At 45.8% G+C, this 25,747-nt stretch overlaps 1 protein-coding gene across 4 annotated transcripts in view; it reads left to right on the top strand.

Annotated features, from left to right (window-relative positions):
• LOC129835513 (NHS-like protein 2) overlaps window positions 1-25,747 on the top strand; it is a 154,814-nt gene that overhangs the window by 119,648 nt on the left and 9,419 nt on the right. For 3 of the 4 annotated variants that reach the window (XM_055901171.1, XM_055901173.1, XM_055901172.1), the window contains exons 3-6: window positions 7,851-7,999; window positions 10,984-11,197; window positions 15,028-16,400; window positions 16,805-17,941. In XM_055901171.1, coding sequence (XP_055757146.1) covers window positions 7,851-7,999; window positions 10,984-11,197; window positions 15,028-16,400; window positions 16,805-17,941 — 2,873 coding nt within the window. Of the gene's footprint in view, window positions 1-7,300; window positions 7,575-7,850; window positions 8,000-10,983; window positions 11,198-15,027; window positions 16,401-16,804; window positions 17,942-25,747 lie in introns of those variants that run through there. The other variant, XM_055901174.1, reaches the window with a different exon arrangement.

Here is a 25,747-nt window from a genome sequence, read left to right as displayed (position 1 = left end):
TTGCTCAGTACATTGTTTTCATTGAGGAAATGTACGAGTCTGCTGTTAATGATAATGCAGAGTATTTTCCCAAGGTTACTGTTGACGCATATTCCACGGTAGTTATTGGGGTCAAATTTGTCTCCACTTTTGTGGATTGGGGTGATCAGTCCTTGGTTCCAAATATTGGGGAAGATGCCAGAGCTAAGGACGATGTTAAAGAGTTTTAACCTGTCTAGGATGAGGGTGCCGCTAGCGGCACTCCCCCCCCACCCCCACTGAAAAACCAGTGCCGCGAAATTCAAAAAAAATATTTTTTTAAAATATTTAACTTTCACACATTAAAGTCCAATACAGCTAATGAAAGACACAGATCTTGTGAATCCAGCCAACATGTCCGATTTTTAAAATGTTTTACAGGGAAGACACAATATGTAAAGATGTACATCTATTACCTAAAAACACATTAGCATAATCCACCATCTTTTATTTGTCCACCAACACCAGTAGCTATCACCAATTCGGCTAAACTAAGATATTTATAGCCCCTAACCAAGAAAAAAACTCATCAGATGACAGTCTGATAACATATTTATGGTATGGGATAGGTTTTGTTAGAAAAAAGTGCATATTTCAGGTAGATGGCATAGGTTACAATTGCACCCACCGTCACAAATGGACTAGAAAAACTACATTGAGCAACGTGTTTACCTACTTACTAATCATCAAACATTTCGTAAAAATACACAGCATACACTAATCGAAAGACACAGATCCTGTGAATACAGACAATATTTCAGATTTTCTAAGTGTCTTACAGCGAAAACACAATAAATCGTTATATTAGCATAGCACATAGCACATAGCAGCCCAGCATTGATTCTAGCCAAAGTGAGCGATAAAAGTCAACATCGCCAAAATATATTAATTTTTTCACTAACCTTCTCAGAATTCTTCAGATGACACTCCTGTAACATCATATTACACAATCCATATAGAGTTTGATCGAAAATGTTTATATTTAGCCACCAAAATCATGGTTAGACAATGTGAAATGTAGCCCAGCTGGTGAGAAAATGTCCGTGCGCCACTTAGACAGTGATCTACTCTTATACATAAATACTCATAAACGTGACTAAAAAATATAGGGTGGACAGGGATTGATAGACAATTTAATTCTTAATACAATCGCGGAATTACATTTTTTAAATTATCCTTACTTTTCAATACAGTTTGCGCCAAGCGAAGCTACGTCAAAAAACATGGCGTCCTAAGCCACTAACATTTTTCGACAGAAACACGATTTATCATAATAAAAATTTCCTACTTTGAGCTGTTCTTCCATCAGTATCTTGGGCAAAGGATCCTTTCTTGGGTCCAATCGTCTTTTGGTGGAAAGCTGTCCTCTTGCCATGTGGAAATGCCAACTGCGTTCGGGATGAACTGGAAGCGTGCCCAGCAATTCACAGCGTTTCAGAAATAAATGTCCCAAAATCGCACTAAACGAATATAAATTGCTATAAAACGCTTTAAATTAACTACCTTATGATGTTTTTAACTCCCATAACGAGTAGAAACATGACCCGAGTAATATTACTCCCTCCACTAATGCTTGGAACAGGTGCGGGTCGGTGTCCTCTAGGCGCATGACGCAGCTCCAAAAGAGTGACTAGCCTCAGGGTTTTTTAATTTGTAGTGCCTGTGAACGCGCAATCGACCCCATTCAAATCGTCATCACGTAAAGGCATCCAGGGGAAGACGTAAGCAGTGTCCGTATACTCATAGCAATAACAGTGCCCTTTTAACTGACTCCAGATCAGGGGCCAAAATTTCTGAAATCTGACTCCATGTCAGGGAAATTGCTGTAGAATGGGCTCTGTTCCACTTAGAGACAAAATTTCAACTCCTATAGAAACTATAGACTGTTTTCTATCCAATAATAATAATAATATGCATATTGTACGATCAAGGATTTTGTGGGAAGCCGTTTCAAAAATTACACGATTAGCATAAATAGTCACAACAGCGCCCCCATCCTCAACAGGTTAATATAGCCAATTGGAATTTGTTGTCTGTATATTTGATCATTTCATTAAGGATACCATCAACACCACAGGCCTTTTTGGGTTGGAGGGTTTTTATTTTGTCCTGTAACTCATTCAAGGTAATAGGAGAATCCAGTGGGTTCTGGTAGTCTTTAATAGTTGATTCTAGGATTTGTATTTGATCATGTATATGTTTTTGCTCTTTATTCTTTGTTATAGAGCCAAAAAGATTGGAGAAGTGGTTTACCCATACATCTCCATTTTGGATAGATAATTCTTCGTGTTGTTGTTTGTTTAGTGTTTTCCAATTTTCCCAGAATTGGTTAGGGTCTATGGATTCTTCAATTACATTGAGCTGATTTCTGACGTGCTGTTCCTTCTTTTTCCGTAGTGTATTTCTGTATTGTTTTAGTGATTCACCTATAGTGAAGGCGTAGACTCAGGTTTTCCGGGTCTCTATGTTTTTGGTTGGACAGGTTTCTCAATTTATTTCTTAGATTTTTGCATTCTTTATCAAACCATTTGTCATTGTTGTTCATTTTCTTCGGTTTTCTATTTGAGATTTTTAGATTTGATAGGGAAGCTGAGAGGTCAAATATATTGTTAAGACTTTCTACTGCCAAGTTTACACCTTCACTATTGCAGTGGAACGTTTTACCCAGGAAGTTGTCTAAAAGGGATTGAATTTGCTGTTGCCTAATTGTTTTTTGGTAGGTTTCCAAACTGCATTCCTTCCATCTATAGCATTTCTTAATGTTACTCAGTTCCTTTGGCTTTGATGCCTCATGATTGAGTATTGCTCTGTTCAAGTAGACTGTGATTTTGCTGTGGTCTGATAGGGGTGTCAGTGGGCTGACTGTGAACGCTCTGAGAGACTCTGGGTTGAGGTCAGTGATAAAGTAGTCTACAGTGCTACTGCCAAGAGATGAGCTATAGGTGTACCTACCATAGGAGTCCCCTCGAAGCCTACCATTGACTATGTACATACCCAGCGTGCGACAGAGCTGCAGGAGTTGTGACCCGTTTTTGTTGGTTATGTTGTCATAGTTGTGCCTAGGTGGGCATATGGGGGAGGGAATGCTGTCACCTCCAGGTAGGTGTTTGTCCCCCTGTGTGCTGAGGGTGTCAGGTTCCTGTCCAGTTCTGGCATTTAGGTCGCCACAGACTAATACATGTCCCTGGGCCTGGAAGTGATTGATTTCCCCCTCCAGGATGGAGAAGCTGTCTTCATTAAAGTATGGGGATTCTAGTGGGGGGATATAGGTAGCACACAGGAGGACATTTTTCTCTGTTAAGATAATTTCCTTTTGAATTTCTAGCCAAATGTAAAATGTTCCTGTTTTGATTAATTTAATGGAGTGAGTTAGGTCTGCTCTATACCAAATTAGCATTCCCCCTGAGTCCCTTCCCTGTTTCACACCTGGTAGTTTGGTGGATGGGACTACCAGCTCTCTGTAACCTAGAGGGCAACTAGTGGGTCCGTCTCCTCTATACCATGTTTCTTGCAGGATGACAATGTCTGCATTACCGATTTCTTTGGTGAAGTCCGGGTTCCTGCTCTTTAGACTAAAGGCAGATGACCTCAGACCTTGGATATTCCAGGATGATATAGTGAAGGCTTTTTGTTCCATAAAGTGTCCAATGTTGTTGGTCGGGGTTTGGTCTCAGGCCAGTAAGTGTGAGCAGAGCCTGCTGAGCATTCTGTTGTTGACTGTACTTGAATTGCTTAGTGTAATTGCTTAGTGTGTGTGTGTGTGTGTGTGTGTGTGTGTGTGTGTGTGTGTGTGTGTGTGTGTGTGTGTGTGTGTGTGTGTGTGTGTGTGTGTGTGTGTGTGTGTGTGTGTGTGTGTGTGTGTGTGTGTGTGTGTGTGTGGATAAAGTTTAGGTATCTGGCTTCTGGCAGTGTTTGTGTTGAAACATGTTTACACAATAAACTGCAGGAGCATCTACACATTCTGTAATACATAGATGATATCATTATTCTAATACAGTATACAACAGTGGGGTACTGTACTCAGCACCCCAACCAGGCAAGCCACACACACACACAGAAACACACAGACACAGTACTCAGCACCCCAACCAGGCAAGCCACACACACACACACACACACACACACAGACATAGTACTCAGCACCCCAACCAGGCAAGCCACACACACACACACACACACACAGACACAGTACTCAGCACCCCAACCAGGCAAGCCACACACACACACAGAAACACACACAGACACAGTACTCAGCACCCCAACCAGGCAAGCCACACACACACACACACACACACAGACACAGTACTCAGCACCCCAACCAGGCAAGCCACACACACACACAGAAACACACACAGACACAGTACTCAGCACCCCAACCAGGCAAGCCACACACACACACACACACACACAGACACAGTACTCAGCACCCCAACCAGGCAAGCCACACACACACACACACACACACACAGACACAGTACTCAGCATCCCAACCATGCAAGCCACACACACACACAGAAACACACAGACACAGTACTCAGCATCCCAACCAGGCAAGCCACACACACAGAAACAGTACTCAGCACCCCAACCATGCAAGCCACACACACACACACACACACACACACACAGAAACACACAGAAACAGTACTCAGCACCCCAACCATGCAAGCCACACACACACACAGAAACACACAGACACAGTACTCAGCACCCCAACCATGCAAGCCACACACACACACACACACACACACACACACACACACACACACACACACACACACACACACACACACACACACACACACACACACACACACACACACACACACACACACACACACACACCACACACACACACACACACACACACACACACACACACACACACACACGCTAGCCCCAATAGCCCCTCTCTCCATCCTTCCCTCTACTGTGGTGTACCCTACTAACAGTAACTGTATGGACTAGCTGTGTGGATCTCTCTCTGCTCTCCTCCCTCTATCTCTTGTCTGGTGACTTGAGCTGGAGTGGCGTCACACATCTCGCTAATTGGCTAATTCTTCTCTGTGTGTGTTCTGTGTATTCAGTTGAATGATTCCATTTTAGTATTTATAGCAGAACCAACAGTAGCTAGCAAGTAATACGGTCATAGCAACTCCAGGCTCTGCGTCCCAAATTCCCCACATAGTGCACTACTTTTGACCCTATGAGCCCTGGTCAAAAGCAGTGCACTACGTAGGGACTAGGGTACCATTTGACTCACTGCCCTGTAACTTTAGCGTCAGCATATTTTACTATAAATCTCATATGTTTTAATGGGGGAAATGTTAGCATGGTTATGCTAATTAGAACAGGATTAAATACGTTTTCCGTGCGGGAATGCTGACGCTACGTTAGCCTGAGGTGTGAGACAGATAATGTATCCCAAATAGCACCCTATTCCCTACGTAGTGCACTACTTTTGACCAGGGAGCCCTGTGGCTTCTGGTCAAAAAGTAGTGCACTGTATAGGCAAAGAGACAGTGTTGGGATGCTCAGTCATGTCTAGGGAGAGAGCTGATGTTATCCTTGATTCCAACAAACTCACTTTCCTCCATATTTGTATTATTTACAGTCAAAAATCTCATAGAGACAAACGTATTTTTCAACCTATTTTTCATAAGAGACCTGGTGTTTTACTTGTGAATTTGTTGTTGGTCTTTCATCACTTCTGCACATTGCAGATTTCATTTAACTGTTATCACTCACCATATAGTCGTCTGTGCTCCTTGCAAAGCCACCATAGAATGGTAGAACCTCTCTTGTTCTGCTATTTCTATACTGTGATGCATATTCCTACATTCACAGGGAAGTGTCTGTCTGTACCTTACATTAAGAGCAGCTTTGGATGAGAACCGGCACTCGTACCGTTGTGTTGAATAGACTGAAAGTTTCACTGTCTGTTTTATAGCGGAACATCTGTCTGTTGACGTTAGCTACAGTCTGAGAGACTGTGTGTGTGTGTGTGTGTGTGTGTGTGTGTGTGTGTGTGTGTGTGTGTGTGTGTGTGTGTGTGTGTGTGTGTGTGTGTGTGTGTGTGTGTGTGTGTGTGTGTGTGTGTGTGTGTGTGCGTGCGTGCGTGCGTGCGTGCGTGCGTGCGTGCGTGCGTGCGTGCGTGCGTGCGTGCGTGCGTGCGTGCGTGTGTGCCTGTGTGTCAGGTCTGCTGCTTCCGATAGTTAGACTAATACATTAAACAGAAGCACTGGCATAGATTTAAGTTTTCAACAACAAAAAAATTGCACCACAAAGCAGATTTTATCTAGCCTGGTCCCAGATATGGTTGTGCTCTTTCTAACTCAATTCAATTGGTTAAGTGTCAAAAGCCAAACATTTTTTTGGTCAAGACAAGGAGTTTACATGATTGCATATACGGACTGGCACTCAGGCTATATTTCATTACAGTGCAGCAAATGCAACACAACATGTGTGGAAATGTAATCAACAAAGTCATAAAGAAGTTGCTGCTGGTACTCTCATTCATTCCACATTCACCATAAAGGATACTAGTAAGGTAGCTTTGTAAGGTACCTGACTACAAACAGTAGCACATGTTCAACTTCCCCTTAAAGAGTGCTAACTGAGGATGTTACATTTGCTGTTACTGTCTCTTGTCCTCGTAATAAAAAAAAAAGGTTAAATTAAGAAGTAAAGTTAGGTGTTCAAGTTGCCAGATTTGTTTTCTTTAGCCAGACTAGATCCAGACCTGGCAACCACAGGATCCCAGTAAGAAGGTCATTATTGTTCAAACTAGAATCAGTTGCCAGGTCTGCCCCTCTTCTCTGGTCAGGGGATTCACTCCAGGCCATTGTTGATTAAAGGGCTGTTCCATTGTCTCCGGGATACTGGAATTGCTAGGCAACCCTACACTGGGAGGAAGGCATCCGTATTGTCCCAGAGAGCAAGTTCACTTGCAACCCCCTCCCAAACCCTTTACCCCCTTCAAACCCCCCCCCCCCCCCCAAAAAAAAAAGAGTTTGGGGGCGGGCCAGGGCTTGGGGTGGGTTGTGTGTTTGCATGTGTGTGTTTGCATGTGTGTGTTTGCGTGTGTGTGTGTGTGTGTGTGTGTGTGTGTTTACGTGTGTGTGTTGGGGGGAGTATGGGGTTGCAGGGATGAGTGGAGAGGGGGTGGGGTTAGGGGAGTGGAGGAGTGTGTTTTGGGGCAAAATAATGGCTAGTGGGGGTGTTTTGGGAGTTTTGGAGGGGGTTGTGGAATGGTAATCAGTATGTTTACAATGGCCTGGGGGGGAGTCCTGAGGAGAGTGGGAAACATGAGGAGAGAAAGAGAGAGAGAAGCAGGGGGAGAGAGAGAGAGAGCAACAAGGGGCAAGAAAGAAAGAGAGAGAGGCAGGAGAAAAAGAGAAAGGAGGTGGAGAGAGAGGAGGTGGAGAGAGAGGAGGTGGATAGAGTATGCAGTGAGCCAGACTAGAGGTGGATGCCACATTTAGTTTTTTTGTGTTGGGTCTCCACTCCTCCAAGCTTCCACTCTGCCAGCAGGCTAACTGGCTGGTATCTCTGGAGTGTGTATTTACTGCATGTGACTAACTGGTGTTTCTGCTTTGAACAGACTTCAAGAAGCAGCTAACGGGACGGATGTTCTGCAACTTGACTAACTCTGATGTGTGTGTGTGTGTGTGTGTGTGTGTGTGTGTGTGTGTGTGTGTGTGTGTGTGTGTGTGTGTGTGTGTGTGTGTGTGTGTGTGTGTGTGTGTGTGTGTGTCTGTGTGTGTGTGTGCGTGCGTGCGTGCGTGCGTGCGTGTGTGTGTGCGTGCGTGTGTGTGTGTTCGTTCCTACAGACTTTGAAGAGCAGCTGTATGACACCAAGTTAACAGGCCAGACGTTCCGCCACCCCACAGTGTCTTCCCAGAGTTCTGACGATACGTCCACCACCCTGAGTCGTTCCCCTATAACCCTCAACAACAAGAGACCTGAATTCATCTTCCTGGTAAATATTTACACCTTTATTTAACTTTACAGTTACCTACTTACTTACCTACTTAAATTATGTTGCACAATGATGTAAGTCAATAAGTGATCCTTTTAGTTAATATATGATATATCTGGGCTTGAAGTACCAAATCTGCTTGTGTGACTTCAGATGTTTCAGAGAGTCTTTACGTGTCTTTTCCTGTGAGATGACGTGCAAATTTGTTTCAGAGCTGGGTTTTATGTCAATGTTACCTATTTATTGGCGACTGTTTATTAATCAAAAAACGCCTGCTTCAAAGTTCTTTCTACTCGCGAGTCGTCTGAGAGCCAAACCGCTTTTTTCAATAGTCTACACTTGGGTTTCCACGAGATAAAACCATCAAAATGGGCTATATTGTACAAATTCATGAAAACAAAAATGTGTTTTTTGGGGGTCTTCATTTATGGTTAGGGTCAGGCTAAGGTTAGGAGTATGGATAATGTTAGGGTTAAAGTGACAGGTTTAAAATCTGGTTTTAAGAACAGAACATGTAGAGAAAGACGTGGTTTGGGACTTTGTGGCTGTGGTAACTAGTGACAACCCTACACTTGGCCGCCTTGCCATGGAGCAAATTAAAATAAGGGGTGTAAACTAATGTTTTACCACCTCCCCATTTTTTACCAGAAAATTATCATAATCCGTTTTCTCATTTGTTAAGTTGCTCTTATTTGTTAGCTAGTCTGCGTAAAACAAAATATATAACATTTTTATAAATGTTAAAATTTCGTGATATGATTGCATTTTAGATCCCCACTCCCCCCGTTAACCCAAGATGAATGGTTTGACCTTGTTTTGCATGGCTCTGGGTGTGCAGGGTTGACTCATTCCATTGATCCTAAGGGGAAATGTCCACCGACCCGGGGCACCGGGCCATGTGAAACGAACTTGCCCATTGCTTCAATATACGCTCCAAACTGTTCAATCATTAGGCTATCCATATTACCGGAGCTTCTATTCTGTCTATTTCTATGGCGGAGTCGAGGCCGCAATTTAGATAACGCATCAATATATAGCTGCGAAATGTAGATAACGCATCAATATATAGCTGCGAAATTTAGATAACGCATCAATATATAGCTGAGAAATTTAGATAACGCATTGGGGCAGCAAGTAGCCTCGTGGTTAGAGTATTGGGCCAGTAACTGAAAGGTTGCTGAAACAAATCCCTGGGCTGACAAGGTAAAAATCTGCTGTTCTGCTCCTGAACAAGGCAGTTAACCCACTGTTCCTAGGCCGCCATTGTAAATAAGAATTTATTCTTAACTGACTTGCCTAGTTAAATAATATTTTTTTTTATATATAGCTGCACAATGTAGATAATGCATTGATTTATAGCTAGCTAGCGTGGTGAAATGATAACAGAGTGAACATAGAATATAGCTATTTGATCATGTCCGTTTGCATGTGCAAATATTAATGAATTCTGGAATCCGCCACGGTTTCACTGGAATTTTCAAGCGGCAAGAGTCCACTGTGTCTTTTCTGCATTAAAATACCTCCAAATATATTTTTTATCATTTATTTTTGTGAGCCGCTTTTTGCCATTGAAATACTCAGTCTGATTGTGGGGCGTGTTGATACAAATTTAAAGATATTTACATAAACAGCCCTGATTGGCGGATAGGATCGTCTAGACTCTAGAGTCAACTCACTCCACTTACCCCTTCAAAGTAGGAGGATACATATGCAAATCAACGATGGCTTGTCATTGGTCAGAATAATCAGATCAGATTGTGATGTCATGCTGTGGGCCAAAACTCCACCCCCCTTGAACAGGATGAAATTCCAAGTGGTTTTTTTTTCTCCAAAAGCTCTTACACTAAAAGGGCATTATCATCATTTTCACCATTTCTGTGTAATTATGAGTTCAAAGTGTGGAAATATCATTGGAAATCTCATTTTTGACTTCACTGCCCCTTTAAGTATTTTTTCTCCAATTTATGCTTTGACTCAGTTAACAGAATATGAACTTTTAAAAGTGAGATTTTCACTGGACAGGTACGTTAACTTAACTTTTGCTAGTCCTTTGGTGCCAATTATAGTCCAGATAATAGTTGTTTAAAAACCTTTGCAATTTACTTTGGTAGAATCCTTCTCTCACTGTTTTCCTCAATGTACTATCATGAGATGTCATGAGTTACCTGCATTTTGAAATATTTGCATTATTAATAAGATAATGCATAGATCCCTGAGATTTACTGTAGACTTTAATTTGATATGACTAGTGTTGGGCTCGGCTTACAAGTTAAATACACAACCTTCTTTCTTGGTTTTCCAAATGACATCTCATGTCAGCTTTCTATGTACACGCTGGACATCCCATTAGTTCTCTGAGATACATAGGAGTAGAAATGGTCAACATGTCCTGCAGGGGAGGGGCCATTGAGAGGAAACTTCTTCAAAGGGAATCTTTCTGGATCCACAGGCTCAACACACTGTCTCCTCTTGGCCTGAACGAGGAGTTTGACTTGAAACCATTTTTATAGTTTCAATAAGTCCAAATTGTGTTTTATTTATATCCTAGTTGAATATTGTATGTGTATGTATATCACTATGAATATTGATCACATTATCTGTGTATGATCATATATTTTGATACATTGAATGTTAACATTGTGAAACTATGTTATACATTTCTTTACCTCATGTTTCAGGAAGTGATGTCACTGAGTACTGCCCCTATATATAGGACCTTCCACACCCACCTGGGATATGGATGCCTGACGAAGACCTAAGGGTCAATAAGTTGTAAATAAATATCACCTGGGAGCATGAGCAGCAGTGTGCGCCGTTTTCCAGCCTTCTCCGCTTTCCAACGATTTTGAATCTGAAAAATCTCTCCTCCTCTCCTCTCCTCTCCTCTCCTCTCCTCTCCTCTCCTCTCCTCTCCTCTCCTCTCCTCTCCTCTCATCTCCTATCCTCTCCTCTCATCTCCCTCCCACCCACCCCTTCCCCTCCAGCCGGCGTCTAAGAGGCAGGTGTGTGAGGAGGATGATACCTCCTCAGTAGGAATCAATAGGGGTGTAGACCAGTCCCCCTCTCCATCACCCTGTGGGTCAGATCGCCCTCTGGTGGTGTGGAGTAGTACCTCTCTAGGACCTCCCGTGGCCGAGAAACCCCGCTGGCACCTAGGACAACGGACACCCGCTCACCTGCTGCCCCTCGACGTCACAGGTAGGGCATGGTGTGGAAGGAGTGTGTGGGGGTAGTGTGTGTGTGTGGGGTTAGTGTGTGTGTGTGTGTGTGTGGGTGTGATATAGCATTCTGATGCTCCAAACCTATTCCTGGTGTTGGCATACATGTTTTAGCAGCACGTGTCCAACCTGGGATGGGATCTGTAATTGGTAGACGGTTCTGATGAGTACGTTGTCGTTTGCATCACGAGCAGTGCCCAACAAAGTATCAAATCCGATTGTTTGAGGCTACCACCACCCCTCCATCCTTTGCTCTCTCTTTTTCTATCCTGCTATCATCCTCACTGCATCTTTCTCTCATTCTATCCTGCTATCATCCCCACTGCATCTCTCTCTCATTCTATCCCGCTATCATCCTCACTGCATCTCTCTCTCATTCTATCCTGCTATCATCCTCACTGCATCTCTCTCTCATTATATCCTGCTATCATCCCCACTGCATCTCTCTCTCATTCTATCCTGCTATCATCCTCACTGCATCCCTCTCTCTTTCTATCCTGCTATCATCCTCACTGCATCCCTCTCTCATTCTATCCTGCTATCATCCTCACTGCATCTCTCTCTCATTATATCCTGCTATCATCCCCACTGCATCTCTCTCTCATTCTATCCTGCTATCATCCTCACTGCATCTCTCTCTCATTCTATCCTGCTATCATCCTCACTGCATTTCTCTCTCTTTCTATCCTGCTATCATCCTCACTGCATCTCTCTCTCTTTCTATCCTGCTATCATCCCCACTGCATATCTCTCTCTCTTTCTATCCTGCTATCATCCTCACTGCATCTCTCTCTCTTTCTATCCTGCTATCATCCTCACTGCATCTCTCTCTCATTATATCCTGCTATCATCCCCACTGCATCTCTCTCTCATTCTATCCTGCTATCATCCTCACTGCATCCCTCTCTCATTCTATCCTGCTATCATCCTCACTGCATCTCTCTCTCATTATATCCTGCTATCATCCCCACTGCATCTCTCTCTCATTCTATCCTGCTATCATCCCCACTGCATCTCTCTCTCATTCTATCCTGCTATCATCCCCACTGCATCTCTCTCTCTTTCTATCCTGCTATCATCCCCACTGCATCTCTCTCTCTTTCTATCCTGCTATCATCCTCACTGCATCTCTCTCTCTTTTTATCCTGCTATCATCCTCACTGCATCTCTCTCTCATTCTATCCTGCTATCATCCCCACTGCATCTCTCTCTCTTTCTATCCTGCTATCATCCTCACTGCATCTCTCTCTCATTATATCCTGCTATCATCCTCACTGCATCTCTCTCTCATTATATCCTGCTATCATCCTCACTGCATCTCTCTCTCATTCTATCCTGCTATCATCCTCACTGCATCTCTCTCTCATTCTATCCTGCTATCATCCTCACTGCATCTCTCTCTCATTCTATCCTGCTATCATCCTCACTGAATTTCTCTCTGTTTCTCACTGTGTCTCACCCCTTGTCATCTTTCTCCCTCTCTCTCCCCCTGCAATATTTTGACAGTGCAGTAGTGTATTTCTGCCTCTGTGTCTCTGAGTTAGGCCAGCTTGGTAAGGTTACGTGTAATAGACTAGCTGGTAAGGTTAGGTGTGATAGATAGACTAGCTGGTAAGGTTAGGTGTGATAGACTAGCTGGTAAGGTTAGGTGTGATAGATAGACTAGCTGGTAAGGTTAGGTGTGATAGACTAGCTGGTAAGGTTAGGTGTGATAGAATGACTAGCTTGGTAAGGTTAGGTGTGATAGATAGGCTAGCTGGTAAGGTTAGCTGTGATAGACTAGCTTGGTAAGGTTAGCTGTGATAGATAGGCTAGCTGGTAAGGTTAGCTGTGATAGACTAGCTTGGTAAGGTTAGCTGTGATAGACTAGCTGGTAAGGTTAGGTGTGATAGACTAGCTTGGTAAGGTTAGCTGTGATAGACTAGCTTGGTAAGGTTAGGTGTGTCAGATAGACTAGCTTGGTAAGGTTAGGTGTGTCAGATAGACTAGCTGGTAAGGTTAGCTGTGATAGACTAGCTTGGTAAGGTTAGCTGTGATAGACTAGCTTGGCAAGGTTAGGGGTAATAGATAGACTCTCTTGGTAAGGTTAGGATTGATAGGTGTGACTGCTGCACCCTCTCTCTTTCTCTCTCTCTCCCCCTCTCTCTTTCTCTCTCTCTCTCCCCCTCTCTCTTTCTCTCTCTCTAGCACTCCGTCTCTCTTTCTCTCTCTCTAGAACTCCCCCTCTCTCTCTCTCTCTCTCTCTCTCTCTCTCTCTCTCTCTCTCTCTCTATCTCACTCTCTCGCTATCCCTCACTCACTATCTCTCTCTGCCATCAGCTCACCATTGCCCTAATGACAGAACAGGTAGCTGTTGCCATGGCAACGCACAGTTCTTCTCAATTGCAGAGAGAGGGAAAGAGAGAGGGAAAGAGAGAGGGAAAGAGAGAGGGAAAGAGAGAGGGAAAGAGAGAGAGACAGAGGTAGGGATGGGGAGAGGGAGGAAAAACAAACTGAAATGCTGGTTCATTTTGACTCCAATGCTTCCCACAGTTGTGTCAAGTTAGCTGGATGTCCTTTGGGCAGTGGACCATCCTTGATACACACGGGAAACTGTTGAGCGTGAAAAACCCCAGCAGTGTTACAGTTCTTGACACAAACCGGTGCGACTGGCACCTACTACCATACCCCGTTCAAAGGCACTCAAATCTTTTGTCTTGTCCATTCATCCTCACATACACAATCCATGTCTCAATTGTCCCATGGCATAAAAATCATTATTTGTAGCTCTTAAGGACCCGCCACTTTTTTTAAATTTTCACCTAAAATGACATACCCAAATCTATCTGCCTGTAGCTCAGAACCTGAAGCAAGGATAAGCATATTCTTGATAACATTTGAAAAATCTGGTAAAAGATAATACAAAGAAGATTTTTTTTTTAAAGAAAAAAAGAATTTGTGACATCATATTTGAAGATGCAAAAGAAAGACCATAATGTATTATTCCAGCCCTGGTGCAATTTAGATTTTGGCCACTAGATGGCAGCAGTGTATGTGCAAAGTTTTAGACTGAGCCAATGAACCATTGCCTTTCTGTTCAAAATGTTGCATCAAGACTGCCCAAATGTACCTAATTGGTTTATTATTAAATGTTCATGTTCATAACTGTGCACTCTCCTCAACAATAGCATAGTATTGTTTCACTGTAATAGCTACTGTAAATTGGACAGTGCAGTTAGATTAACAAGAATGTAAGCTTTCTGCCAATATCAGATACATCTATGTCCTAGGAAATGCTCTTGTTACTTACAACCTCATGCTAATCGCATTAGCCTACATTAGCTCAACCGCGGGGGACCCACCAATCCTGTGAAGGTTATAACCTGTCTCCTCCCCTTCATTGAAGTGGATTTAACAAGTGACATCAATAAGAGATCATAGATTTTACCTGGATTCACCTGGTCAATCTGTATTGGAAAGAGCAGGTGTTCTTAATGTTTTGTACACTCAGTGTAGAATGTAATGGCCCATTGGCCACAGAGGCCAAGTCAACATCTTCTCCACATTGGTTCAACGTCATTTATTTGAAATGACGTGGAAACGACGTTGATTCAACCAGTGTGTGCCCAGTGGGGAGTTACCCCAGGTCTTTTCTCAGGAGCCGTCTCTTAAACTTCAAATAAGGTTTTCGTATTAATGTAGGCAAGCCCAGGAAAATGTTATTCTGATGATAAGTGATCCCTAATTATGAATATGACAACCTTAAATCCTTTCTGTTTTTATCCATGGATAACTTGACTGTCTCTCCCCCTCTCCTCCTTCTCTCCCTAGGTGAGGGTAAAATCCTGGGCGTAGACCTCCTCCAGGGCTCCTGTTCCCCCTCTCTGTCCCTGGGTTGCGGCGTCACCGGTCAGCCCCGGTCTCTGGAGCCCGTCTCAGACACCCCTGTCCAGCACCTTACCCTGAGGAAGACCCACAGTGACCTGGAGCCCAGCCTCAGCCTGCCCCAGTCCCCCCGGATGCCCCCTCCTACTCTGGGCACCATGGACCACTCTGCTACCCTTCTCTGCTCCAACTCCCCGTCTCAGTCCTGGAACGGCCCTAAAGGCTCTACCTTCTCTCCTGGAGTCTGGAGTGAGGCCTATAGTTATAATTTAGCTCCCAATCTGCTAGGGAAGGGACCGGCAACCATGCCCAAAACGGTGGGGATGGTTGGGGGGGTAGGGGGGCAGGGTGGAGGGTTGATGTGCCCCTCTCAGACCAGTTTGGGACTCTCCGGGAGCTCGGGGTCACAGTCTCACTCTAGTTCGTTCACGTCGATATCGGAGCCGTCCGGTCTCAGGCACCCGGTAACCATGGTTATGATGACGGGGAGGCGGAGCGAGACAGAGGGCGCGGCGGCTAGCCCCGCAGGGGAACAGATGGGGTCAGAAAGAGGGGTGGGAGGAGGAGAAAGGGTGGAGAGGTCGGCACATTCCATCGCTGCGGCCAACGCATTCAAGTTCCGCGAGCGCTCTCTCTCCACGCCGACAGACTCCGGTTCGTTCTGCTCCACAGATAACGTCAGTGGCGGGATGTACAGTGTCACTGGGGTAACAGGAGCCGGTAACGGGACGAACGGGGGTGTTCCAACAGAAATGCACAGCCACCACCACTATCAGCTCCGTGGTGAGAGCGGGGAGAGCTACGCCCTCCTGTATCCCAGCGGGAGCTCCGAGGACGGTAGCGCCAGCGTCGACAACATCTCCGTAACCGACGGAAACTTCCCCCAGGACGATCGCCTACGGTTACGCTCTCGCTCCATCTCACTAAAGAAGTCCAAACACAAACCCCCTCCGCCCGTCCGGAGCGTTTCGCTGATGAAGAATTTAGGGGACGCCGATGGGCGTGTGCACGGCCGTGACAAGGGTCACTACAGGGAAGGACGCCCCAAATCCCTCCACATCCCACGGGAACACCTCCAGGACTTCCAGACAGACTTTCACCTACCTGCCTCCTCCTGCCTCTCCAAGCCTGATCTGGAGGATCCCGAGCTGGGCTACGGCGGGATGGACGGGCCCCCTGGCCTGGAGGTCCAGGGACCCAGCAACACAGAGTTCTCCCCAGCCCACTGGCAGCTGGGGGAGTGGAAGTCTTCTGATCCCTACCAGTCATGGTCCGGGTCTAGCACCGCCACAGGGACTACTGTCGTAGACTGTATGAAGGTAAGACTAGTCTAGGCACTTAGGGCCACATCCAGAATTGAGATAAGTTGTTTTAACATGGATTTAAGTGAAACGTTCCACTAAAGGGCATGTTCTGTTGACTTAAGTCCATTTTAAGTTAAGTTAAGTCTGAATAGGGCCCTAAGTACTTTTCTACTTGTGTAAAGCCACAGGGGTTTGTGTGTTGTATGTATTGTGTCATGCAGGGCTCTCTCTTCCTGGAGATCTACAGTCCAACCCCAATTTAACAGTCTGATTCAGCTAACAGTCTTGGTGAGATCTCCAAGAGGAGGGTTGGATAGCGCTGGTGTAATGTAGGATTTTTGCTGATGTACGACCAGGAAGATTATGTTTTTAACCATACATGGCTAATAAAAATGTAATCTTTTCTAATCTAATCCAAGGTTCGAGGCAGTTCAGAGTCTCTCCTCGAATCCCCGTCTACCTCCCGAGCCTCCTCTCCCTCCCTCCTCTCCATCGAGTCGACCAAAGCCTCCTCCCCCTTCAAGCCTACAGGACTCATGTCCCCTTCCAGCGGCTACTCTAGCCAATCAGAGACACCCACGCCCATCACCCCCTCCAATCAGGTCGCAGGAACAACACAAGGGCCCGCCTCCACATTGGGGTGTAAGATGCGCCCCAAAATCCCTGAGAGGAAGTCTTCGCTGCCAGTGACCTCGCCGCGTGACCCAGCCGCCCGGTCGAGGCTTTCCTTCGAGATGCCAGTTAACGCTCATCTAGACTTGTCCTCCATCAAACCGAAACAGAAGGCCAGCAGGCGTCATTCTGACACATCCACTGCAGCCAAGCCTGGTAAACTGAGTTCCGGCAGTCAATCATCTCTCCCCGTGGTGACCACGAACGAGATCCGGAATATCCGCCTGCGTTCCGTCTCCCGTACTGACCTGGAGGACTTCCCAGACGGAGCCTCTGATGACATCATCGAGGAGGAGCAGGGTCTTGACCTTTCCCCCCCGCCTGTCCACCCTGGTGTCAACTCCCTCGTTCCCTCCAAACCCAAGCCTCCGGTCGCGGTGAAACCCCCGTTACCCAAACGGCCCTTCAACCTCCTCCTCAAGTGCCCCTCCTCCTCCCCCATTGCCTCCGACTCCCCCCCTGCCTCCCCCATTGACCCTACCCGGCCCATGCCCAACCCCAGCATTTACATGGTGGTAGGTAGGAAGCCCAAGCTGAAGAAAGCCCTCCCTCCCACCCCCACCAGCCCTTGTGGACCCCATGACCAAACCCAAACCTTCCATCTCCATTACCCCCAGGGTCTTTACAATCTCCCCTCCTTTCCCCACATCCAGTCCCTGTACGACCTCCCTCCTCTCCCCCTGCCCCAGCCACTGCTGGAGGACCCCGCCTTGGAGCCGGAGTTCGACCCAGACTTGGAGCTCCATCTTGGGCCTGAGGGTGGATGGTCGCTTCCCTCTCCCTGTAGTAACCTGGAGGTGGTGGAGACTCAGGATAGGAGCAGGACCCTCCCCAGTAGGATGACCATCTCCTGTCTGGCCGAACTGGACAAGAAGAAACCCAAGGTAGGCCCCAGTCTGTCTGTCTGTCTGTCTGTCTGTCTGTCTGTCTGTCTGTCTGTCTGTCTTTCTCTTTCTTTGTCTCTGTCTCTGTCTCTCTCTCTTTCTCCATCAGTGGCGGTCAGTGCCGTTTACATTTTTTTTAATGAACTTGGCCATTTTTTTCAGACTCTCATTCATCCAGTTCAATGTAACAGCGATAGGTTTAGGCTACTATATGATCCTCAAATTTTCCCCATACCCATCATGAGGTTGCTACAACCTAGCCTATGAATGAAAGTTTACAACGTAGGTGCACACAGGTCGAGAGACAAATTTGAGGTGACACATGGACAGACAGTGACATTCAATACCACCCTCCTGCTTGCATCTAGCTGATATAGGGTGTAATCATTAGTCTAACATTTGCAATCGAGAGTTTCTATTGGACAAATTCAGGTATGCGAATGAATACACCACTGATCACACGTAAACACAGTTCACTTTCATAGCAGCCACATTGTATTCCTTCTTGCATCTATTCGCTCTCCTTTCACCTCTTCCCTTCACTTGTGGACTTCAATACACAACACATCTGCTGTATGTGACTAGTCGAAAAAACCTTTCCAAGCCAAACCACTAACTTACACACAGCCTACGTCGTTGTCACCTTATTAGCTAAAGTAACTTCATAGTCAGTATAGCTAGTAGAACCACCGCGTCAGTAATCCCGCTTCATGCAGTAACGCTGCAGTGTACAGTCTGTAAGCAGTTACACCGGTGGCAATAAATTAGTAAAACCAAAAGATTACCAGGACTTGAAAGAGTCCCAGTGTTGTGTTGGAAAGTCCTAGCCAGCTAGCTAACATAGCATCCCTCTGTTTGAGCAGGGTGTTTCAGTAGGCTAAACTAGCTAGCTGCATTTGCTTGCTAATTAAGTGAAACTGAAAGTGAAAAAAAATGATAGTCTCTCTCTCTCTCTCTATTTCTCCCTTGCCTCTCCTTCATTTTGGAAGAAATGTATTTGTTCAAAAATGTTCAACTATTGTCTTTGTCTTTGAGCTAGCTAGCTGTAGCTTATGCTTTCAGTACTAGATTCATTCTCTGATCCTTTGATTGAGTGGACGACATGTCAGTTCATGCTGCAAGAGCGCTGATAGGTTGGAGGACGTCCTCCGGAAGTTGTCATAATTACTGTGGAAGTCTGTGGAAGGGGTTGTCAATGTCAATGTACCCAGAGGAGGAAGGACGCTATCTGTCCTCCGGCTACACCATGGTGCTACCCTACAGAGTACTGTTGAGGCTACTGTAGACCTTATTTGCAAAACAGTGTGTTTTAATCAATAATTTTGTGACGTGATTATATTTAAAAAAAAAGAAACGTCCTCTCACTGTCAACTGTGTTAATTTTCAGCAAACTTAACACGTGTAAATATTTGTATGAACATAACACGATTAAACATCTGAGACATAAACTGAACAAGTTCCACAGACATGTGACTAATGTTAGGGTTGCGAAAGTTCAACTGAGATAGGAACAATAGTACACCTGAACTTGGTTAAAATAATTGTTTAATTCAAAAGTTAATAAATGGCAAATACAATTTCCGTATATACGGGTTCAATGTTTCATCACGCAGGATAAGACAGAGAACTGATTTGTTTCTGACAAAGATAGTATATTATACTCGTGACAGAGGTTAGTTCCCGCTTCCGAGGCGGCCTGTCAGAGTAGAGACTGGGCGTGGTTTAGACTCACCCAGCCTATCGTTGATGTTGGCACATAAGCTGGTCCCAGCTTCTTTGCGCTTTCTGGTGTCCTTTCGCTGTTGCTGTGTAGATTACGCTCCTTCACCCCAGAGACTGGGGTCAGACAGTTTTATAACATTGTCTGAGATATCTGCACCTGTATACATTGTCCACTGTTCTCGCTCAAGGCTAACTGCAGCCTCCCAGCTTCTTATCTGAGCTAACTGTTACTTCCAGCACACACACATTTCAGACTGATACATTTGTGGCATACACACACATATTTCACACAGTACAGCGCTCTCTTTAACACACACACATTTCAGGCTGATATTCATGGTTAGGCCCTGAGCACTGGTAAGAGTAGAGACTAATGGAAAATGCAGGTTCACAAGAGTCAGCAAGTCAAACTTTAATGCATAAGAAGCCCTACTAGCTTATAGTTAGTTAAGCATGTCAAAAAACCTTATAAAAACCCCACACTAACAGAAATGGAATAATGTGTCCCTGAACAATGGGGGGGGGGGGGGGGGGGGGGGGGGTCGAAATCAAAAGTAACAGTCCTGCAGTGCATCTCCTCCTCGTGGACTGCACCAGATTTGCCAGTTCTTGCTGTGAGATGTTACCCCACTCTTCCACCAAGGCACCTGCAAGTTCCTGGACATTTCTGGGGGGAATGGCCCTAGCCCTCACCCTCCGATCCAACAGATCCCAGACGTGCTCAATGGGATTGAGTTCCGGGCTCTTCGCTCAACATGACAGTACACTGACATTCCTGTCTTCCAGGAAATCATGCACAGAATGAGCAGTATGGCTGGTGGTATTGTCATGCTGGAGGGTCATGTCAGGATGAGCCTGCAGGAAGGGTACCACATGAGGGAAGAGGATGTCTTCCCTGTAACGCACAGCGTTCATATTGCCTGTAATGACAACAAGCTCAGTCCGCTGATGCTGTGACACACCACCCCAGACCATGACGGACCCTCCACCTCCAAATTGATCCCGCTCCAAAGTACAGGCCTCGGTGTAACGCTCATCCCTTCGACGATAAATGCGAATCCAACCATCACCACATGTAAGACAAAACCGCTACTTGTCAGTGAAGATAACCTTTTGCCGGTCCTGTCTGGTCCAGCGACGGTGGGTTTGTGCCCATAAGCGATGTTGTTGCCGGTGATGTCTGGTGAGGACCTGCCTTAAAACAGGCCTATCAGCCCTCAGTCCAGCCTCCCTCAGCCTATTGCGGACAGTCTGAGCACTGATGGAGGTATTGTGCGTTCCTGATGTAACTCTGGCAGTTGTTGTTGCCATCTTGTACCTGTCCCGCAGCTGTGATGTTCGGATGTACCGATCCTGTGCAGGTGTTGTTACACGTGGTCTGCCACTGCGAGGACGATCAGCTGTCTGTCCTGTCTCCCTGTAGTGCTGTCTTAGGCGTCTCACAGTACGGACATTGCAATTTATTGCCCTGGCCACATCTGCAGTCCTCATGCCTCTTTGCAGCATGCCTAAGGCACATTCGATCCAAGATGGCGTAGCAGTGTAGGCGTGTTTTGTCCATCCTCCCGTGTACTTTTGCATTTTTCGTATTTTTTGTATATACATTTTTTTTAAATTCTATCTCTTTTCGATTTTTTATTTGATTATACCTTCTGGGAACCTGCCTCACCCAATGTGATACGGAATCGCTCGTATTTTTAACTTTGGAACACATTCAAGAACCTCTAGTAGCTAACCAGCTAATCAGCTACAAGCTATTTAGTCACTTTTACCTTCTGCACAGACACCGGCCCTGTTCTTAGCCTGGATATTACTCGCCAATCTACCAGCATCGGACTGTCTCTCCACAACAACGCCGGATTCCTGCTGTAATCCCTGAGCTACTACTTCTGATCCTCACAGCTAGCTTGCAGCTAGCTAGCAGCTAGCTAGTTTACAGCTTGCAGCTAGCTCACAGCTACCCTCCGCACCCTCCGTGGCACCCAGTACCGAAGCTATCCCCTAACGCCACTGCCACGAAGCTAGCACCAGTTAGCAAACAAAATTCTACAATACCTCTTTCGCCATCTGGCTTGGATTCTCTGTCGACACGGCGCTCCGCCGCACCACCACGTCTGGTCTGCCGACGAATACTCCATCCGCTGTGCCCTCAACCGGCCTCCGTCTGAGCATACCAACCCCGGGCTACATAACTTTAAACGCAGCGTGCTAGCGTGGTGACGGCTTCCCTGCTCCATCCACTGCTCCCCCCTGGACACTATGATCACTTGGCTACATAGCTGATGCCTGCTGGACTGAATATATTCAACCACGCCCATAAATCTGCTCCTTTTATTCCTTGTCCCCTACGCTCTAGGCGACCAGTTTTGATAGCCTTTGGCCGCATCCTACAACTCCTCTGTTCCTCGGGTGATGTGGAGGTAAACCCAGGCCCTGCATGTCCCCAGGCACCCTCATTTGTTGACTTCTGTGATCGAAAAAGCCTTGGTTTCATGCATGTCAACATCAGAAGCCTCCTCCCTAAGATTGTTTTACTCACTGCTTTAGCACACTCTGCCAACCCTGATGTCCTTGCCGTGTCTGAATCCTGGCTTAGGAAGGCCACCAAAAATTCTGAGATTTCCATACCCAACTATAACACTTTCCGACAAGATAGAACTGCCAAAGGGGGAGGAGTTGCAATCTACTGCAGAGATAGCCTGCAAAGTTCTGTCATACTTTCCAGGTCTATGCCCAAACAGTTCGAACTTCTAATTTTAAAAATTAATCTCTCCAGAAATAAGTCTCTCACTGTTGCCGCCTGCTACCGACCCCCCTCAGCTCCCAGCTGTGCCCTGGACACCATCTGTGAATTGATCGCCCCCCATCTAGCTTCAGAGTTTGTTCTGTTAGGTGACCTAAACTGGGATATGCTTAACACCCCGGCAGTCCTACAATCTAAGCTATATGCCCTCAATCTCACACAAATCATCAAGGAACCCACCAGGTACAACCCTAAATCCGTAAACATGGGCACCCTAATAGACATTATCCTGACCAACTCGCCCTCCAAATACACCTCTGCTGTCTTCAATCAGGATCTCAGCGATCACTGCCTCATTGCCTGTATCCGCTACGGGTCCGCGGTCAAACGACCATCCCTCATCACTGTCAAACGCTCCCTAAAACCCTTCTGCGAGCAGGCCTTTCTATTCGACCTGGCCCGGGTATCCTGGAAGGATATTGACCTCATCCCGTCAGTTGAGGATGCCTGGTCATTCTTTAAAAGTAACTTCCTCACCATCTTAGACAAGCATGCTCCGTTCAAAAAAATGCAGAACTAAGAACAGATATAGCCCTTGGTTCACTCCAGACCTGACTGCCCTCGACCAGCACAAAAACATCCTGTGGCGAACTGCAATAGCATCGAATAGTCCCTGCGATATGCAACTGTTCAGGGAAGTCAGGAACCAATACACGCAGTCAGTCAGGAAAGCAAAGGCCAGCTTTTTCAAGCAGAAATTTGCATCCTGTAGCTCTAACTCCAAAAAGTTCTGGGACACTGTAAAGTCCATGGAGAACAAGAGCACCTCCTCCCAGCTGCCCACTGCACTGAGGCTAGGTAACACGGTCACCACCGATAAATCCGTGATAATCGAAGACTTCAACAAGCATTTCTCAACGGCTGGCCATGCCTTCCTCCTGGCTACTCCAACCCTGGCCAACAGCTCCGCCCCCCACCCCCCCGCTGCTACTCGCCCAAGCCTCCCCAGCTTCTCCTTTACCCAAATCCAGATAGCAGATGTTCTGAAAGAGCTGCAGAACCTGGACCCATACAAATCAGCTGGGCTTGACAATCTGGACCCTCTATTTCTGAAACTGTCCGCCGCCATTGTCGCACCCCCTATTTCCAGCCTATTCAACCTCTCCTTCGTATCATCTGAGATCCCCAAGGATTGGAAAGCTGCCGCTGTCATCCCCCTCTTCAAAGGGGGAGACACCCTGGACCCAAACTGTTACAGACCTATATCCATCCTGCCCTGCCTATCTAAGGTCTTCGAAAGCCAAGTCAACAAACAGATCACTGACCATCTCGAATCCCACCGTACCTTCTCCGCTGTGCAATCCGGTTTCCGAGCCGGTCACGGGTGCACCTCAGCCACGCTCAATGTACTAAACGATATCATAACCGCCATCGATAAAAGACAGTACTGTGCAGCCGTCTTCATCGACCTGGCCAAGGCTTTTGACTCTGTCAATCACCATATTCTTATCGGCAGACTCAGTAGCCTCGGTTTTTCTAATGAGTGCCTTGCCTGGTTCACCAACTACTTCGCAGATAGAGTTCAGTGTGTCAAATCGGAGGGCATGCTGTCCGGTCCTCTGGCTGTCTCTATGGGGGTACCACAGGGTTCAATTCTCGGGCCGACTCTTTTCTCTGTATATATCAATGATGTTGCTCTTGCTGCGGGCGATTCCCTGATCCACCTCTACGCAGACGACACCATTCTGTATACTTCTGGCCCTTCCTTGGACACTGTGCTATCTAACCTCCAAATGAGCTTCAATGCCATACAACACTCCTTCCGTGGCCTCCAACTGCTCTTAAACGCTAGTAAAACCAAATGCATGCTTTTCAACCGGTCGCTGCCTGCACCCGCACGCCTGACTAGCATCACCACCCTGGATGGTTCCGACCTAGAATATGTGGACATCTATAAGTACCTAGGTGTCTGGCTAGACTGCAAACTTTCCTTCCAGACTCATATCAAACTTCTCCAATCCAAAATCAAATCGAGAGTCGGCTTTCTATTTCGCAACAAAGCCTCTTTCACTCACGCCGCCAAACATACCCTAGTAAAACTGACTATCCTACCGATCCTCGACTTCGGCGATGTCATCTACAAAATAGCTTCCAATACTCTACTCAGCAAACTGGATGCAGTTTATCACAGTGCCATCCGTTTTGTTACTAAAGCACCTTATACCACCCACCACTGCGACCTGTATGCTCTAGTCGGCTGGCCCTCGCTGCATGTTCGTCGTCAGACCCACTGGCTCCAGGTCATCTACAAGGCTATGCTAGGTAAAGCGCCGCCTTATCTCAGTTCACTGGTCACGATGGCAACACCCACCCGTAGCACGCGCTCCAGCAGGTGTATCTCACTGATCATCCCTAAAGCCAAAACCTCATTTGGCCGCCTTTCCTTCCAGTTCTCTGCTGCCTGTGACTGGAACGAATTGCAAAAATCTCTGAAGTTGGAGACTTTTACCTCCCTCAACAACTTTAAACATCTGCTATCTGAGCAGCTAACCGATCGCTGCAGCTGTACATAGTCCATCGGTATATAGCCCACCCAATTTACCTACCTCATCCTCATACTGTTTTCATTTATTTACTTTTCTGCTCTTTTGCACACCAGTATCTCTATTTGCACATGATCATCTGATGATTTATCACCCCAGTGTTAATCTGCTAAATTGTAATTATTCGCTCCTATGGCCTATTTATTGCCTACCTCCTCATGCCTTTTGCACACATTGTATATAGATTCTCTTTTTTTGTCTTTTTTTCCCCTACTATGTTATTGACTTGTTTATTGTTTACTCCATGTGTAACTCTGTGTTGTTGTCTGTTCCCACCGCTATGCTTTATCTTGGCCAGGTCGCAGTTGCAAACGAGAACTTGTTCTCAACTAGCCTACCTGGTTAAATAAAGGTGAAATAAAAAAAATAAAAAATTCACGCAGATGAGCAGGGCATCTTTCTTTTGGTGTTTTTAAAAGTCAGTGGAAAGGCCTCTTTAGTGTCCTAAGTTTTCATAACTGTGACCTTAATTGCCTACCATCTGTAAGCTGGTAGTGTCTTAACGACCGTTCCACAGGTGCATGTTCATTAATTGTTTATGGTTCATTGAACAAGCATGGGAAACAGTGTTTAAACCCTTTACAATGAAGATCTGTGAAGTTATTTGGATTTTTACGAATTATCATTCAAAGACAGGGTCTCAGTTTCTTTTTTTGCTGAATTTATTTAGTATAGTTTAATCTAAAAATTATAACTTTTTAAATGTTTGACCATTTACATTTTTATGAAAATCACTGA

This window comes from Salvelinus fontinalis, chromosome 36 (genome assembly GCF_029448725.1).
Source record: "Salvelinus fontinalis isolate EN_2023a chromosome 36, ASM2944872v1, whole genome shotgun sequence".
NCBI classification, from domain to species: Eukaryota; Metazoa; Chordata; class Actinopteri; order Salmoniformes; family Salmonidae; genus Salvelinus; species Salvelinus fontinalis.
The sequence above is the reverse complement of the archived record's forward strand: the minus strand, read 5'-3'. Positions and strand labels throughout refer to the sequence as shown.